The sequence below is a fragment of the Trifolium pratense genome, linkage group LG1, assembly GCF_020283565.1.
Source record: "Trifolium pratense cultivar HEN17-A07 linkage group LG1, ARS_RC_1.1, whole genome shotgun sequence".
In the NCBI taxonomy this organism is placed as follows: Eukaryota; Viridiplantae; Streptophyta; class Magnoliopsida; order Fabales; family Fabaceae; genus Trifolium; species Trifolium pratense.
The window spans coordinates 25,116,863-25,135,949 of record NC_060059.1 but is presented as its reverse complement, the minus strand read 5'-3'; the positions used below and the strand labels follow the sequence as shown (position 1 = coordinate 25,135,949).

Sequence of the window (19,087 nt, the reverse complement as noted above, 5' to 3'; positions counted from 1 at the left end):
TTGTAATGCTTTAACATGGTTATTTTTTTCTCTCTGTCTCTCTCTTTGCTCAGTTATTCTTTGGGTCATATTGATCTTGCTTTTTCTAATATATGCATAACCTATGATATGCATGGGATAGTTCTATACCAAACAAATGCAAAATATCACAATCTCTTGGTTTTTTTGGTCACAGAATCCCCCCTATAGCTGATGCATTTTGATTTTTCATGGATTTTCATGATTCATGAAGAATGTAATAATTTGGGATTGGGAAAGAGCTCTATTTTAGAATGCACAGGGTTTGATCTTTCTTTCTTTCCATTTCATTTAATAGAGGTGATTATATGAAGTGTTGAGATAGATCATGCTAATAGAGGTGTTATCTTCAGTGGCATTGTTCTGTGCAAATATGCAGAATACTAGAAAATTGGTGGGTCAGATACATAAATAATTGAACGAACCTAAAAAGTGAAAATTTGCTTATATATATAAGATCTGATGAAGTATAAAGGGACATTTTTTGACAAGAAATGTTAGTCTTGATGTCAAAATATTAGCTTTCATCATACAAGGTAAACCTCAAATTAATATGTTTTGTTGTTTGTTGAGCTTTTGAGTTTTGTATTTGTTATATCTTATCAATTTTTTATGCTTTTGAATATGGTATAGCTTTGTTGTGCTTTTGAGTTTGTTATAGTAGCTTGTTTATGCTTTTGACACTGTTGTCAGTGTTGTTTATGATTCTTTAAATTGTATTGAATTTGAAGAATGAGTTTGTGGGAATATTTACTTGAGAAGATAAATAATGCCATGGTGGGAGGACATATTCCTCCAATAAGATTAAATTCTAGACATTTCCTTTTGGTCATAACTCACACATGCAAACCGTTTCACATCAGAGACTATTTTTCTATTTGTGCGTGTCATCCTTGCACATGGGCCATGCTAATCTTCGTTGTATCGTTTCACATCAGAGACTAACAAACTCCTCCCAATGAGTTAATAACTAACCTCCAGAATCTACTGATTTCGGACTCATATCTAAGACTCTGCAAGGCTTATTGTCATGGTTAAACTCAGTTTCCGGAATACTTATCGGCGAACACTCTTCAATTTGATAATCTCTCTCGTCAACCAAAGATTTCATATATGAGCATGGTCTTTCCTCGCGATCAATATTAGGAGGCGGCTCTTGACCGGAACCAAATGGCAGCTCCAAAGATGTAGAGCCAGGAGGATGTGTTCTCATCTGCACGGATCTTAAAAGTGCAGCTCTTCTTAAGTCAGCTGAGTGGCATATATCACTTGGTGATGATGGGAAGCGGCCATCGGAGTCTGAGCTTCGCTGACGAGGCTGAGAACAAGCAGAGACTGGAAAGCCATGAGAAGCATTTAAACTTGTTGAAGGCCCTGAAGAAAATGCGTTTTGTGATCGTTGGTACCTGCATGGAGAAACTGGACTACTAGGACGGCTATCTGGATTGGACGAGCAACTATGCACCGCGGTCTCACAAAACCTTGAGTCATCTGAATCTTCTGACATCGGTGAATATTGTAAAGACATATCATCCCTAAAAATAAGTTAAACAAAAGAAATCACCCGAGATAGGTTCAGTAAGCACCGGGAAAATAGGATACTAAGTAAACTATCCAAAACCCGAATCGTGTTTATCATACAATATGAGTAAAAGTATAAAACCATAAAAATGTGTGTAAGGAAATACATATATAACCATACACATAAGGGCTGGGAATGTAACAAAAATTTGAACACAAGAAATAGTACATACAATGAGTTAACAACACAAATACTTCTTACCATACATGTAGCTTCATATGAATTCTTTTGAAGTTATTTATTTGTAAATAGAGTTTAAATCGTATGAAGACTGGAAAAATGCTTGTGGTGTGTAAAAATGACCGTAAGAGAAATCAAGCACCGTGCTTTTGGTTGACTCTAGACTTCCCAAGAAAACATTTCTATTGTTGCTTTTAACAAACTTTTAATGCTAATATGTTCTACAAGTCTGGTGGAGTATACAGTCCCTATGGCTGGAAAATAAATGGCCCTGAAGTCTAGTTCCTACTCATCGTTGTGTTGCGTCCTACTTTTATATCAAATAGTCGAAATAAAGGGCTAAAATGCCACACTACCAAAAGGTAGAGATTGAACATGAACGTGGTGGAATTTCTTCGGTCTACATGACTACTTATTACTCTGTGTTATGACAGCCAAAACTACTACATTTGAAAGGTTGAAATAGTTGAGTTATAGAGCATAAAAGGCTATACGATAGATTCACTTGAGAGAACGAGAATGAATATCTTAAATAGTATGAGTATGATGCGCAAATAAAGTCCTCATACCTACTTCGGGGTTTGAAGTTTGTTGCCAACAAAATCATGGTTAAAATTTTGTGGTCATTTTTCATTTTGGAATACCAAAGGGATCATCATTCACAACACTTGTGGATTCAAAAGTGCAAAACTATAAGCCAAACTATTACGAAAGATTACGAGTTAAATTATACGAAGCTAGCTCGTAAATTGCACATGTCTAGTCCCATTCATTATCAAATAATGACTACTGATATGCAACAAAATAAACATCATTCATAGAAATAACAATTACTCATATTCTCCATAGTAATACTACTAAAGCAATGTACTTGTAGAACATAAGTAGCCGCGATCTTACCTGAGAGAGAACGCACTTTCTGACCTTGCTGGAGATTCCATGAGATTATCAGGAAGTGTGTCTCCAACTGTCAATCCATTAAGACTAGATGCCATTATCTGGAAAGTAAAACAAAAAATTAAGCAACTCTAATTCAAAGCCTATAATAACCAACTTCATTTCCTTATACACCTATAAACAAATCATACATAAAAATTTAAAATCATCTAATACCAAATTAAACAAAAATCTAAATGATCAAAACAAGCATCTCCATCAAACAAAAAACACCTTCTTGAATAGTGTTTCACCTCAGTTATCCAAACAAAGTAGTGTCTCATTTACAAAATGCCCTCAAACCAAGTTTCAATTTTGAACAATAATTTCAAAACCAAATATTCATAAAATTAATAACTTCTGAAGATCACAAAGATACGAATATTAAAACAAACAATAAATATGTACCAAAAAAAATAAAACAAGCAATAAATTGAAAACACCAAAACATTGTTAAAAAAATAAAACCAAAACATGAAGAAGAAAAAAAATCCCATCACAGATTCATCATAATAACTGAAACGTAGAAACTAAAAAAACTAAAAATTTGGAAGTTATGTGAAGGTTAAATATTTTAAAATAAAATATGAAAAAACGACAATAATAAGACAAAAAAAACAAAGACAAAAGGTAAATGAGACAAACAACGATGTTTAACCTCGCTTAGGTAACGTTTGTGAGAACGAAGATTGTCGACATAAACTTCTTCTTCAGGGTCTCTAGTCCGTTTAGCACTAGGTGAAGAGGAAGATGGTGACCCACCCAAATTCGAATCGAAACCCATTGTTGGATTCAACGCAAAGAATTTTCTTTGAGGTAAAAAAGGGTTATTCAATGTTGCGATTTTTGAGCAAAAAGTGAAGGTTTGGAGTTTGTTCTGTCTTCCGCCATGAATGAAAACACAGAGTGAAACGTGGAGCTGTATCTGAGTTCTTTTTTTTTTTTTTTGTGTGTGTGCTGAAAATACAATTGGAGTGTAGTGTAGCATGTTTTCATTAATGTGGTTTATGATGGTAGATCCACTCTTAGTGATGGACACGTGTTTTGTCTTTGTCATCACTAATTTAGTCATTCGCGGTTCGAGAAAGAATGACGGTTTAGGTTTGAGAGAAAGAAGAAAGAGAAATTATAGATAAGATAAGATGATAGAGATGGACGACAAAAGTAATTTGATTTTCTCGACTTAAAGGTAGTTAATCTCGAATTTGGCCTGTTGGACATTCTGTTATAAGGTTTACCTACAATACTTAGGGTCCGTTTGATCTGCAAAATATAAATACTACAGAACAGTACAAGACAGAACAGCACAAGACAAACGTTCAAGGTATTGAACAAACTTTGTGTTGTACAAAGTTTTGTCCTGTCCCTTGGCCCCCAGTTTGTCCAGTACCAGGAACAGTTTTAAAATCAAAAACAGTACAGCAAGAGTTGTCATATCCAGTCCATTATTTTTTAGCAGATCAAACGCACCCTTAGACTTGTACCGGATGCGGTTACTACATCACACTGTTACTCATCTTAGCTTATGATTTGGAATTGACAGACAAAATTGTTTGCAAATGAATTTGTTAGTGGATAATTTAAATTGTTGTCCGGTTGTAATTAATAGTTGAGATATAAAATGGTGTATTGTTTTTACGGACGATAATTTGGGTTCACGTAATGCGAATATAATTTCTCTATTGTATTCGTAGATGATTACATTTATATGCGGTTGAGGATTTAGACCACTGATTAATTTTTTTATTTCTCCTCTTCAAAGAAATTAGATTAAATTGATTTTTTTACAAAAAATAAAAGAGATTATCTTTTATGTATAAATTAGAATTGAAGAACCAACAAGGTTTGGGTATAACAAATATGTTAAGCCTCTACTACAACGTGGTGCATCATGATTCTTGTTGGGGGAAGTACTTACATTTAGTATCTCACATTTCTCAAATAAAAATACTTCAAGTACATCTAATGAGAGTGTCATTTTTCAATGTCATACTATTAATTTGAGAATACACTTACAATAGCAAAGCAAAATGAAAAATAATAATTTTTTATTAGATAGCCGTGTAAAATGATTTGACACTAACTGTTTTTATCTAAAGTATATTTTAAATCTCTCTCTCTCTAGTTGAATAAAAATTATCGTCCTAGTTGAATAAAAACTTTGTACGATTATGTACCTAAAAAAAAGCTTTATACGACTAAATTAAAAAATTATGTACAATACTAGTTTTTTTTTTTTTAAGACTATGTACAATACTAGTTGTTTTGGCAAAAGACTCGGTTATTATTTTTACGGCTATTTCTCTTAAGTCTCCATGAGTCTTGTTTACACTTTTACTCTCCAAAACAAATATATAATTTACACCCGCATAACTCTAAACCAATAATCGTAAAAAGAAAAAAAAAACTCTAAACCAATAGTATAAGAAAAATATAAATTTAAAGTATTTTCAATTTGTGTTTTATAACAGAAAATTTGAGCTGATATGTATAGACTTGTTAGCCCTCCTCTTTGTTTTTTTTTTTTTTGTAGGTACTATCCCCCCTCTTTGCTATTGTGACCTATGTGAAAGTGAAACTTGTACTAAAATGTTTCTTTTATATGAACTCCAACAGTAGTTTATGCATACTACTATGTATTATAACTTGTATTTATAAATATTTTCTTAAATAAAAATAATTATAATGTACTAACTAAATCAAACACCGTTGTACAAAAAAAAAAAAACTGGATAAAATATGCCATTATATATAGGACAAATTATAACTGATAAAAAATTCAAAATAATTATCATATATACTAATTAAATCATACGCAGGGCAAAATACGATACTGATTCAAATACGAAAAAAATTATTTACAAGTACAAAATATATACATTGGTAAAAAAAATATGGTTTCGCATACGGGATAAATTATAACTTATAAAAATCTCAAAATTGTTATTATATATACTAAATAAATCATTAAATATTAATGAAAGTCTTCTGCTTTTATTTTCAAATGACTGTCTTAATACAAAATTTTATTTTCTTAATTTTGATTAGCAAAATACAACTTAAAAAAATATCGGCGTAACGTTACGACCCGTGCGATACCACGGGTCTATTACTAGTTACTATAATAATTAAAACAAGGGAAGATCTTGAAAAAAAAAAAAAGGGAAGATGAATATATACCACAATTCGAATGCCGAAAAATGAGGAAAAAAAATACAAATAGAAGAAGGTCATGTCAACCAGAGAAACACTTCTAGACACAACTACAAACTATTTCAATTTAGGCGCACATACATAACCTAAATAAAATTTAAAAATAAAAGAATTAATTGATATTGATTGATGTGACTAAATTATTTATAATTTAATTTTTACATTGATGTGAGTGTGCCTATATATAAAAAATTTGGGGTTGTGCCCATAGTAGAATTGCTCTCTTAACCAGCTAGTTCTAAAGGTACTTTGTTTTTTTAAAAAAAAAAAAAAATCTAAAAGAAAACATTTTATATCTAATCTATATAAGAAAATTGATTGTTCTGGAAAACTCTCAATTGCCCTTATTTAAGATGCTACCATGTGTTCAAAGTAAGGGCAATTGGTGTCCAGAATTTGGTAACTAAACTAAAAGAACAAAACTAACCAAGCCATATGATATTTTTGTGAGTGAAAATAAAAGGTATTATTGAGATTGGACTAAGTCATCGAAGCCAACCACATGAAAATTACACTTCAAGTTACAAATGAACCATATGACATGTGATATCACTGGTTTTGACTATTTTTACTTCTTCCAATTTCGGTTTCCAATGCATGACACCAAATTTCAAATTCAATTTTTTTCTCTCTCTTCACTTATTCAAAATTCTATTCAATTGAAAGTCTCTAAACAAATATTTTAACTATCGTATAGAGACAAAATATCATTGATAAAAATATTCAAAATAATTATCATATGTGAGACAATTTATAAATAATAAAAAATTTTAAAAAAACTATTTTATAGGGGATATATTTTGATGTATAAATTTTAACTATCATATATCAAATAAATTATCACTGATCAAAATTTTAAAATAATTATCCATAGAAGGGATTTTTTGAATAAGTTGTGGTTGCTACCATAAATTCTCAATAGAAGGGATGCATCTTAAATGGTTTCTTATGGCAATACATTGTTCACATACGGAAACTATGTTTCACAGTTAAGACATGACTTATGGTGAACTCAAAGGTTTTCTTTTTTTAAAAAGCGTATTCATTTTGAAGTTTTTATACGAGCCATTAAAATAATTATGGATATGATGAGAATATGTAACCATTAAAAATTTCAAAAAAAATATCATATACGAGATAAATTCTAACTAATAAAATTTTCAAAAAGACTATTTTACACGGGATAAGTTATAACTGACATAAATTTTAACTATAATAATCAACCAAAAAAAAAAAAACTATCATATATGAGATAAACTATCCCAGATAAAAATTTCAAAAAATTATCATATGTGAGACAAGTTCTAACTAATAAAACTTAAAAAAACCCTACTTTTTACGGGGTAAGTTATAAACGGCATAAATTTAAATTATCGTATACGAGATAAATTATCACTGATAAAAAATTCAAAATAATTATCATATGTGACACAAGTTATAACTAATAAAAATTTCATAAAAAAATCTATTTTATACGGGATAAGTTCTAACTAATATAAATTTCAAACTAACTATGATATATGAGGCAATTCTAGCCGACATAAATTTTAACTATCATATACGTGAATAATTATCTTGTATGAGACAAATTCTTGCTATTAAAAAGTTCAATATTATTGGTATCCAAATTTACTATCATACATGAGACAAATTATATTACTGACTCATAATACTAATTAAATAAATTCTTTTTTTTTCAATTTTAATTAGCAAAGTGTAACTGCAAAAAATATCGGCGTAACGTCTATTACTAGTTTATATATATAAAAAAAACATTTTAGACTTGTTGGCATTTTCGGCAGAAGAATCAACAATAATAATAATGGAGCATAAAAGATTTTACAAAGATCTTACCACAAAAGGATCGAGTAGTGTTAGCTAGCGCTAAGTCGCTAACTGAATATTGATCAATGTTCTTTCAGAACAAATAAAGGCAGAATACAACAACAAAGTAATATCATATCATATCCACCCAAAAAAGAGAAAAGTAATATACTAATATAAAAAATAGTGAATGGTTATTAATCATGATTCTCATTAAAAAAAATTCTGATATAACTTTTCCTTCAAGGGATCTTAGGATACAAAAAGAGAATATGTCAATTATTTCCAAAAAAAATCGTAGTGGAAAAGTGCATAATTGAAAGTCCTTATTATTATACAGTATTTGGATTGATTCATTTTTATGCAACAATAGTAAAAAAATAAAGTGGATTTTTTAGTGTGTCTATATGAGAAATGATTTTCTTCCATCAATTTATGGTGCAGTGATTTTATGAAGTTTAATGAAACATAAGAAGAGAAAAAAACAACAACAATATTTGCTTTAGTCAAAATAAATACATAAATTTGCCATTCTTTTTTGGGAATTTATTACTACTTGCTAATATTACTCAGGATAAGGATGAGTTTTGTCCAGAAACTAAAATAAACACGTAGGGGCCAATATGTATCATCACTAGGAAGCAAAACGTAGAAGCAGGAAGGTGTAGCCTCTATATTAGGGAAGCATAACTATAACACAAATGTTTGCTTTGGCGTTACACGGATCTTTTTCGCATTTAGATGTGTATTTTCTGCTTTGATATTATGTTAAGACTTAAGTACGTAATAAGAGTAAACTCAAAAGACTAGTCGAATAGATTCAAAAGACTAGTCAAATAGATGAAAGAGTGAGAGTCTCATGATTTAAGTATCACATTGAACACTTTGAAATATTCAATGTGGAACACCTAACATGTTACGAAGCTAATATTAGAGCTTCACTCTAAAATGTTCGCTTTTTGTCCATCCACCACAAGCACCATGAGTCAACCCCATCAAAAGACTAGTTCAAAAGATGGGATAAGATCAATTGACACCGATGTGTCAAAATATATTTGACATCAAATCTCATCCTTTGTTTACATTTGATCTAAAGGTATAAAGTCATAACTAAAATAATTCATGTAGTACAACTCACACACACTCTGTCACCTAATAAAAAACAAATATTTATCATTTTTTTTAAACAACAAATATTTATCATTAAAAAACATAATTAACAAATATTTATCATTTTTTTTAAACAACAAATATTTATCATTAAAAATCATAATTATGGATTTTCTTATTTACTTCCCCCAAACTTTTAATTCGTCATACACCCTATGGTACCGACTCGTGAACAAACTTTTGCTTTGCATGTACGAATCACCAGCATGACAAAGCTTTTACTTTTGTTTGTCGATCACATGCCTTCTTTTTTCAATCTATTTATGAATTTTTTAATCTTAGCTAGCCAAATGATTCAAGATAAGAAAATGTAAGTTTTTCGTAAAATAACACACAAAAAAATGTATGATTTGATGATTTGTTAGATTTCTAATTATCGGTTTTTAATTGTATAAATTTTGCAATGAAAATTGATGGTGCTTAATTGTCCTATGAAATCTTTTCTATTTGATTGATGATAATTGATTCCTCAATATGAATGTAAATTAATTCCGCAAGAACTATAATTGATTCATAACGTGAGTCGTGAACATAATTTTAATCACAATTGGTCTAAATGTCATAATGGTTAAAATGTTGTATTGCAATAAAATGATCTGAGTTCGAATCCTAATCAAGACAAAGTTATATTTTTATTTAATTAGAATTTGCTTATGTAATGTACCAAAAAAAAAAAAAAAGAATTTGCTTATGTATACAAGCTTATATTATAAGAGATATTAGTCGAATAATTACATGAAACGTATGAGTATTGTTGTAAGAGAATAGTGTAGAACTAGAAAGGGACAAGTTAAAGTTCAGCAGTTTCGGCTGGCTTCTGTCATGCTGCTAGTGTTACTGCTACCCCAAAATATCAACATTCCCGCTCGGATATAAACACAAACATTTACCCTACAAAACGAAACTCACTCACCTCATTTCTCATTTCCCCAAAATTCACAAATTATGAAGTACGTTGTCATCACCGGTGGAGTCGTCAGCGGCCTCGGCAAAGGCGTCACCGCCAGCAGCATCGGCGTCGTACTCAAAGCCTGCGGCCTTCGCGTCACTTCCATCAAAATCGGTTCTCACTCTCTCTCTCTCTCTCTCTCATCATCTTTTCAACAAACTCAAACTTATTTGTAACCGTTTCTTATCATTCCTTCACTTTTGCAGATCCGTATTTGAACATAGACGCTGGCACCATGTCTCCGTTTGAACATGGAGAGGTTTTTGTTCTTGATGATGGCGGAGAGGTTTTCATATACTTTTGCGCGGTTCAATTTGAATTTATTATGGTTTTTCGACTGTTTAATTTACTTTTTGGCTTTTGAATTATAAAGGTTGATTTGGATTTGGGAAATTATGAACGTTTTCTTGATGTCACTCTTACAAAGGATAATAACATCACTACTGGGAAAATATACCAGGTGCATGCTTGTTTCAACTGCTATTATGTAATTAATTAATCAATATAGTAATACTATACTTTATGCTAATAATCTTGCTTTATTGAACTAATCGTTGTTTATGGTTTTGTGTGATTATTATTATTATTAGTCTGTTCTTGAGAAGGAGCGTAAAGGGGATTATCTTGGGAAAACTGTTCAGGTGATACATCGCGTGCGCGTGTGCGATTTATAAATAATTGTTGATTGATTGCTAGATAGTGGTATTTTGTGTGGATAGTAAAGAGAAGATTACCGAGTTGTTGGAATTTTGATGAAATAGGTGGTTCCACATATCACTGATGCCATCAGAAATTGGATTGAGTCGGTTGCTGTGATCCCGGTTGATGGAAATGAAGGCCCTGCTGATGTCTGTGTGATTGAGCTTGGAGGCACTGTAGGTAAGATATTTGCATAACTAATTATGCGTATGTTTAAAGCTGCTTTACCCTCTTTAATCAATTATGAGGGAGCATAATACTATTTTTGTTTATCTATAGGTGATATTGAATCTATGCCATTCATTGAGGCTCTTCGGCAATTGTCCTTTCAAGTGGGTATGACAAAAGCATATCTTGCTTTTAAACTAACTTTGCCTACTACTACAGTTTATTTTCTTTTTTGTATATAGTTATTACCCCATATACACGTTATTAAATACTACAGATTCTGTGTTCAACTGTTCATTTCCCTCATGTGTGATAATGATATAATTTTAGTAATTTTTAAGTTCCTCTAGTCAACATAATATTAAAGGTAAAAGTACTTTTGTTTAACAATAATAAGTCTGAGTAAAAAAATAAAAATAAAGTCATGTGGATTTTGTTGGTTTTCTATTACACAATACATATAACCAAGTACTTACGTAAGTGTGAGTTTGTCCATGCTTGATAATCTGAATGCAAATTTTATTTAGGGTCAATCTGCTAGATAATTCTTTCATGTATCATTTGTGGTGTAGCATTAATGTATACTTCATTCAAGTATACTGCTGTTGTGGTGCTGCTTTATTCATTTACGTATCATCATGTGTATTAGTCCATATATTCAAATTTCAAAAGTATTGGCATTCTATACTTATAGACTATTGATACTATTTTAAAAAAATTGTTCTAGAAGAAGTTATTGATCAATACATTTAGGATATGACTTTGTTACTCCAGGATGCAACTATCCGAGTACATACTCCTTTTAGTCATTATATTTGAAGAGAAACAAAATGGACCCAGAAAGGCTAGAGGATTTTATTTATGTTTATTCCACCCTTTGACTGTTGTTGAGGAAAGATGACTGATATACTAAAGGAGAAACAAGGTTGTGTGACAATCACTCCATCATATTGGTAGACTTCTCAAATGGGCAGACCAGTCTCTTGATGAATGGATTTAATCTTAAAATTTGTGCTTTTATGGATGTTGAGAATGCTGGTGATGAAATTGATACAAGTGCAACTAGTATTAGTAGTCAATTGAATAAAGTCAAGACTTCTTTTAAATAGGATTGAATGTTTTTCTTTGATATTAAGACATTGGTTTGGGAAAAAACCATAATTTTAGTGACATTTTAGGGAAAAGTATATATTTTGATATGGACCATATTAAGATAAGTGTTTTTGTTTTTATTACGATCACTAGTTTCTCGTTGGAAATAATGATCGTTATGTACTGATATAGTTTAATACTAATACAGAAATATCACTTTATATTTACATAATACAATTTTCACATTTTTATATAGCCATGAAATGTCATCTTGTCTCAATAAATAACATTTTTACTCTCATTATTCCTTCTCAGGGCCTGACAACTTCTGTCTCATCCATGTTAGCCTGATACCAGTGTTGGGTGTAGTGGGAGAGCAAGTAATACTTAAATTACTTGTGCATTACAGTTTCAGACGTTTAGTTATTTTTCTCTCATGTTGAGTGCAATATTTTTCTTCCAGAAAACAAAGCCCACACAACATAGTGTCAGGGAACTGAGAGCATTGGGCTTGACGCCTCATCTTTTAGCAAGTCGCTCTGCTGAGGTACATCATTGCACAAGTTGGTGCCTAGATGCATTTAAAATTGTTTTTTTTGAAAAGGTGCATTTAAAATTGTTAATCTGTGTAACACTGGTTGCTCCAAAGTCTTCAGGTTGTAGTACTGCATAAATTTTTTGCTTGCCACCAGTTCTTAGGATGAACATTGTACTGCTTTCTTTTTAGCCATGTGAATTATTGATGTTGACCAGTTACACAATTCAGGCTCCACATTTAGCAATGAACATAATTATAATCTTTGTTTTGCATCTTAGTCTAGAAATATTCACTGTATTTTTCTTCCCAAGTCTGTTACTATTGAGTTGGTTAACATATTACTCAATGGATGAAAATCTTCAATGACATATCCATTTCAGATCGACATCTAATGTGGTCTTTTTGAAGGTCTGCAAATGCATATAAAGGCACATGAACACACACGGACAAACTTTTAATCTTTATTTTTAAAATTGTTGCGCGTGAAACAATTTAGAAATTGATCAGAAGATAATATATTTCTTTGTTTGATCGATTATACTAGCACTAATGCATGGAATCCTATTTAAAAATTACAGTAAACTTTTAGTAAGAGTAATGCTAAGGATGGGTACTGCTATTACTTATTAGAGTGAATGTTTGTGATATTGGGCCTTACCATGTAATGTACATAAGACCTGGTACTGTGTCTGTTGAAGGAAATCTGGTCTTTTGGTAAATCAGTAAACAGATTGTGGTTGTTAAGATCAAGGGTTGAAGCTGAGTGCTATTGAAAAAACTACATATGTGCTTATGTTGATTTGACAACTTATGTGACACCGGTTTTGCTCTTGCTTCTCCAATGAGATTATGGTCTGACAATCAAGTGGCTCCTTTTTAAAGGATTATTGCCTCAATAGTTCTATATTTAGGAGAACACAGTGGTTAATTGAATTTATTATGTTCATATTTTCCCCCATGAACATAATATATATTTTCAGCTTTTCTCAAATATTTTCTTCTGTTTTGACAGTTGTGTCTTTGATGTTAGTTTCACTATACTGGTAGTTAAAATACTGTTATTCAATGTGCAGCCTCTGCTGGAAAGTACCAAGGAAAAACTTTCACAGTTTTGCCATGTTCCAGTAAGTTTTCAGTGATGAATTAAGCTTCGTTATTTTCCAGGCATGATTTATTAGTTATTGATCTGTATTTTCTGTATATTTTTTCACAGGTTAATAATATTCTGAATATCCATGATGTACCAAATATTTGGCATATTCCCCTGTTACTTAGAGTGAGGCTCTAATTAATTTAGTACCATTGAATCTTCGCTACCTTTATTTTGTGTAATTATTTTCCTCTTCTTAATGTCTGGCTTCTATTTTCAGAATCAAAATGCCCATGATTCAATTTTACAGCAGCTTAACTTAGTTAGGTGAGTTTTTTTATTTGTCTTTTATTTTCACAACTGGCGAAAGCTATGCAGTAAATCCCAAGCATAAATTCTGTAGCACTCTAGATATATTGACCAAGAAAAGGACAGGCAAAAGAGACCTGGAACACATCCCTGGGTTGTATTTTGGTTAAGAAAACCATTATTTTAAAATTTGATCGATATTTTCTGTTGCAGTTTTAAAGTTCTTTTCCATCAATGGAACCTCATAAAAAACTACAGCCCCTTCTGTACGTATGTCCTGCTACAGTACATCGTTGCGGTGACTTAAAAACATGTGCTACAGTAATTAGAATAGTAGCTCGCTCTTTTCCATCACCTCTTAATACACTATTGTTGATCACACTCTACAAATTGTCTTTTCGTTGCCTAAATTGACGAGAAAATTTGAGATGTAGCCCAAAAATAGTGCGTTGATTACACTCTCAACAGCAATGCAATGAATAAATGTAGCATTTATCTTCCAGTTGTCCTCTGCATCCCATCAACTTGAGTTGATCTTATAATTGTTCACTTATGAATTATAGTAGCACTTGTCTTTTGGTTTTTGGGTTGATCTTATAATTGTTCGCTTCTTATGAAAAGATACTTTGAATATCTTGAAATTCTTTTCAATTGTTATTAAATTTCTGAAAAACTATAATTCATATGTTGGAATCTCTTAATGGTTTGAACTAACAATTAAAACCTGAACAAAATCCAAACACATCACATGTTGATCATAATTGGGAAGGTCCTGCTGGATATGTCGTTACATGTTTTCCATTTTTTTTATTGGGAAGTATACTGATAATCTGAAACATTAATCTGTCTCAACTTTAAATTCCTTTTCAGCCGTGCCACGTCTCCTGATTTGCAGCAATGGACTGAGATGGCTGAGAGCTATGATAATCTTACTGAATGTGTTAGTACTATATATGCTGCTTACAGCGCTCTTTCTGAATTTACCCCAATATTTTGTGCATGTGAATGACAGCATTTTGAAATATACAGGTTAGGATTGCGATGGTGGGAAAATATGTTGGTCTAACAGATTCATATTTATCTGTTGTAAAGGTGTGCTGATCTTTCCCTTGATATTTATCCCAAGAATAGCATGATAACTATATATGTTACGGAAAAATTGTTTCAAGATTACTGTATTTACTATGTAGCTATCAACATTGCTTAGATGATAGCATTCAAATTATTCTTTATATTTTTTCCTATAAGTCTGTTTTTTTTCTTCATAAATTTGATACTATATTCACTAGGAGTAATCTGAGTTTTACATTTTTGCTGTATTCTTAAAACTGCTATCACTTATTGGTTTATCCATGCTTTATTTTATAATAATCTAAAGTGTACATATCACTGTAGAACATCAACATATTTGGATTTTAGAATTGTCTTTTTGTTTAATTTAACAAAGGAGTTTTTGGTTTCTCTTATGTCATTGAAATATACTGACTAGTTCGATTTTTTTAATGCCTCGTTTGTTTAAAGGCCCTACTTCATGCCTGTGTTGCACGCTCATTGAGACCATCAATCGATTGGATCGCAGCTTCTGACCTTGAAGATGACAGTGCACAATCAGTAATGATTTCTTTCAAACTGTATTTGAAAAGATTTGGTTGCTTCTCATTATGAAGCTGCAGGTAGTCAGACTTATTTCATTTTATTGTGGTTTTACTCTTTCAGACACCAGAAGCACATGCCGCAGCATGGAAGACTCTGAAGGTAAGTGCACTAGAAACACATACAGTTTATGGAAGTTTAGTCTATTCTATCTAGGAAGTGTGGCGGGAAAATGTTGGAGCCTTCGGTTTTTAGTTATGTGCTCCCGCTATATGCTAGACGATTTTCAGTTGAGAAATAAAAAAAAAAACATATTTCTCCATGTATTTAATATCTAAGATGGAACAGCTGGACTTTCTGTGATAAAATTAGATTTCTTGGAATTTAAATTGGGCTTAACTCGACCTCCAAAAACTCGCATCAGTCAAAACACCCTTCACGCCCAAGACTGGCCATCCAGAGTGTGGTTCGGTTGGCCTAATAATGGGCGGCCTTATGGATCTTGGATAGACTCTGAAACCATATTAAAATTTCATTTTTTGAACCTAAAATTGGCTTGTAAATACTACTATCCAATGTGGGACTCTCCACATGATTAATACAATACAAAGAAAGATGGTCTCCTTTTGAACCTGTAAATGTAATCACAACAATTTTTTGGGGAATTTATACTTGCAGAGTGCAGCTTGTGTTTTGGTTCCCGGGGGATTTGGAGATCGTGGTGTGAAAGGTATGATGCTAGCTGCCAAATATGCCAGAGAGAACAATGTTCCTTACCTAGGGATTTGCTTGGGAATGCAAATTTCTGTAATTGAGTTTGCTAGATCAGTAAGTAATTTTCTATTTATGTGATATTTAATTTTTTTACAACTGCATGCTTTTCTTAGTAATTCAACTTTCATTCTTAGGTTTTGGGTTGGGAAAGAGCGAACAGTATAGAGTTTGATGCCCAAACACCAAATCCTGTTGTAATTTTCATGCCAGAGGTAGGTATACATGTCTGTCTCCCCATTTTCCAATTCATTTTCCTTTGTTGTAATGTCTGCTAGTCACAAACAGGGTTCACGGACGCACATGGGAAGTACCATGAGACTTGGATCTCGAAGAACACTCTTACTGACACGTGATTCTATCACTTCCAAACTGTATGTGATGTAGCTATCTCACTATGTTGTATTTTAACAATTAATGAATAACGAATAAAGAACATGTCAATAATGATGTTTGGTTGGTTGGCGATGGTGTGATGTAAATGAATATCAGGGCTGATTAAGTATGTTCTTTGTGATATAAATATTACATTTCAAGTGTCTTGATTGGGATTCAATTCTTCCTTCAGTGTAGATGAGGGATTTCAAATGAAGGGGAAGGGGTTGTCTGTGTGGTTCAGTTCTTCAATTAATTGATCCTTTGGGTGCTGTATTATTCAGTTGTCATTATACTCCAATATGTAGCTCCTTTTAACGATTAGATTATGTTCTCAGCACTCATTTTAAAGTTAATATCTTTGCATGTTCCTAATTGCCAGGTATGGCAGTTCAGAGTACGTGGATGAACGCCATCGTCATAGATATGAGGTTTGGAGGTTAACCTTCTTTTTTGGTTACTGGATGTTCTATTAACATGTGTAGTACCTGTCTTCTAATTCAGTATTGGCATTGTTCAGGTAAATCCGGATGTCATTGAAACTTTAGAAGAAGCTGGGCTAAAATTTGTTGGCAAAGATGAAAGTGGAAAACGAATGGAGGTATTTTTTCTGCTTGGATAGGGTTTTGATGTTGAATAATAATACTATAACTATAGTTGAAAACCTGGCAGTTTCAATTAGACATGGTAGTATTTGTTATCCTGCGTCTGTGTTTCTATATTTTACTGTTATACATAGTTGACTTCCTTTATTGCTTGTTTTTCTGCATGGAGAATGCAACTCTTTTCTCGATTTTTAGAAATTCTCTCTCTTGTGCAGATCTTAGAGCATCCAAGTCATCCATACTATGTAGGCGTGCAGTTCCATCCCGAATTCAAATCTCGGCCTGGGAGACCATCTGCTTTGTTTTTAGGTACACTTCTCACTTATGAATTAGCATTTAATATCTCATGAACTATATGGAGTACAAATACAGAGCCATTTACACCATCTGTATTTATATTGTGAGATGAAGATGGTCATACTCTGGACCTTCACAGCACTATTGTGGTTGCTTATCTTCCTGACATCATGTTATTGCTTGCTTAAGATAAATACCCACTGCAATTCCCATGTGAATTGATGCTTGAAATTTCTTGAAAAATGATGAGAAGTGATAAGTAAAAGAATTGGCGTTTCAAATAATTATTTATTATCACCAATCCCTGTTTGATTATAGCTACTCTATATTAAATATTATGACGCTGCACCTGTTTTGTAGGTCTCATATTGGCGGCAACTGGGAAGTTGGAAGCACATATCTCTAGTATTCATGAGAATGGAAGCTGATGTACGATAGTTTACTAAAGGACTCGTTCCTACATTACTTTTCCAAAGGTAAATTGGTTCTCTTAAGGGAAAATAATTGGGAGGGCAAGGGAATGGAAAACTGTGAAGTGGAGTATGTGTGCAGCAACCCGATTCTTCTCTAGGTTCTCATTCATATCAGTTGCAAAGGAATATTATTTGCATCTCATTCATTTTGTTAATCATCAGAAGTCCTTAGATTAATAATTTTTAATATTAAATTAACTTAATAATAGAAGAGATGCTAAAAGGTTGCAAATACTGGTATATCTGCGGCCGCAACGTAGTGAAAACGATCACGGCATCTAGAGTTGTAATTTTGTTGTGCTAAGGAGGTCTCTGTTTTCCTTGGCTGATAGATTCAGCATTTATTGGCCACACTTAGCTAAATATATAGTATACCTGACCTTACCCATTAGTTGTGTAGCTTGCGGTGGAAGTAATACAAATATCATGTCTTCTGATCATAATCTGTGTTATCTTTATTGACCTTCATTGCAGAAAAAAAGTATTGATGATTATTTGATGTGCATAGAAGTCTGAAGCGGAGCTAATTCTCCTTGTCAACACTATAAGCAAGTTACTTTTCATTTCAAAGCTGACCACTAACCTGGACACTTAATGTCTGATAGTTTAAGATTGTTTCCTTATTCAGTTCGTCATGCCCCACATGTACGTGCTAGCTCCTGTTCTTTTTATGTTCGCTAATTAGGTTTTAAACTTAATTGTTCAAAAATTGTATGTAGAATTAAGAGGTGATACATGTGTATTTGATATTTATTTTCTTTGACTTGTTTTATGTACCTGCTCAATCATAATATGAAGGTTCATTAAGATGACGGATGAAACTGTTTGAAGATAATATTATAATTACGGATAATGATCGTTCATCTTCAATTGATGAATATGGTTCCTGAGAATATTTGTGAGTTATGTGACTGTTCCGTCTTTTTTAAATATTGAAAGCATGTTTTAAGAAACTTGCACCCAAAAAAACGTTTAAAGAAAATTGATAAATGAAAATTAAGGATTTACATCTTGGATGTTATGATCAAGGGTTTTTTGGTATAAAATAATTGATGCCATTTTAGCAGAGGTTCCTTAGTTAATTTATTCGCCATCATTATATTACTGTTATTCTACTGTGCACTGTATAATGAGTACATACAATCATAGTTTACAGATTTCCTCTTCTAATCATAGTGCATATTCGGTATCATGGTAGATTTATC

The 19,087-nt window shown here is 32.1% G+C and overlaps 2 protein-coding genes and 1 pseudogene across 2 annotated transcripts; 1 reads left to right on the top strand and 2 right to left on the bottom strand.

Annotated features, from left to right (window-relative positions):
* Positions 1 to 755: 755 nt before the first annotated feature.
* LOC123906810 lies at positions 756 to 3,859 on the bottom strand. Its single transcript, XM_045956821.1, has 3 exons — positions 3,375 to 3,859; positions 2,681 to 2,778; positions 756 to 1,553 (listed from the first exon to the last, which is right to left on the bottom strand). Exons 1-3 carry the CDS (start codon positions 3,786 to 3,788, stop codon positions 989 to 991), a joined length of 1,077 nt encoding a protein of 358 aa, XP_045812777.1. The 5' UTR covers positions 3,789 to 3,859; the 3' UTR covers positions 756 to 988.
* On the bottom strand, positions 874 to 982 carry LOC123903351 (annotated as a pseudogene).
* A 5,808-nt stretch (positions 3,860 to 9,667) lies between the features above and the next one.
* Positions 9,668 to 17,885, top strand: LOC123906806 (CTP synthase). Its single transcript, XM_045956805.1, has 22 exons — positions 9,668 to 9,986; positions 10,079 to 10,158; positions 10,246 to 10,332; positions 10,463 to 10,513; positions 10,634 to 10,751; positions 10,851 to 10,907; positions 12,147 to 12,211; positions 12,295 to 12,378; positions 13,443 to 13,493; positions 13,583 to 13,645; positions 13,740 to 13,786; positions 14,639 to 14,708; positions 14,798 to 14,860; positions 15,290 to 15,379; positions 15,485 to 15,523; positions 16,040 to 16,189; positions 16,270 to 16,347; positions 16,421 to 16,506; positions 16,890 to 16,938; positions 17,028 to 17,108; positions 17,328 to 17,421; positions 17,770 to 17,885. Exons 1-22 carry the CDS (start codon positions 9,869 to 9,871, stop codon positions 17,835 to 17,837), a joined length of 1,689 nt encoding a protein of 562 aa, XP_045812761.1. The 5' UTR covers positions 9,668 to 9,868; the 3' UTR covers positions 17,838 to 17,885.
* The last annotated feature ends 1,202 nt before the right edge of the window (positions 17,886 to 19,087 follow it).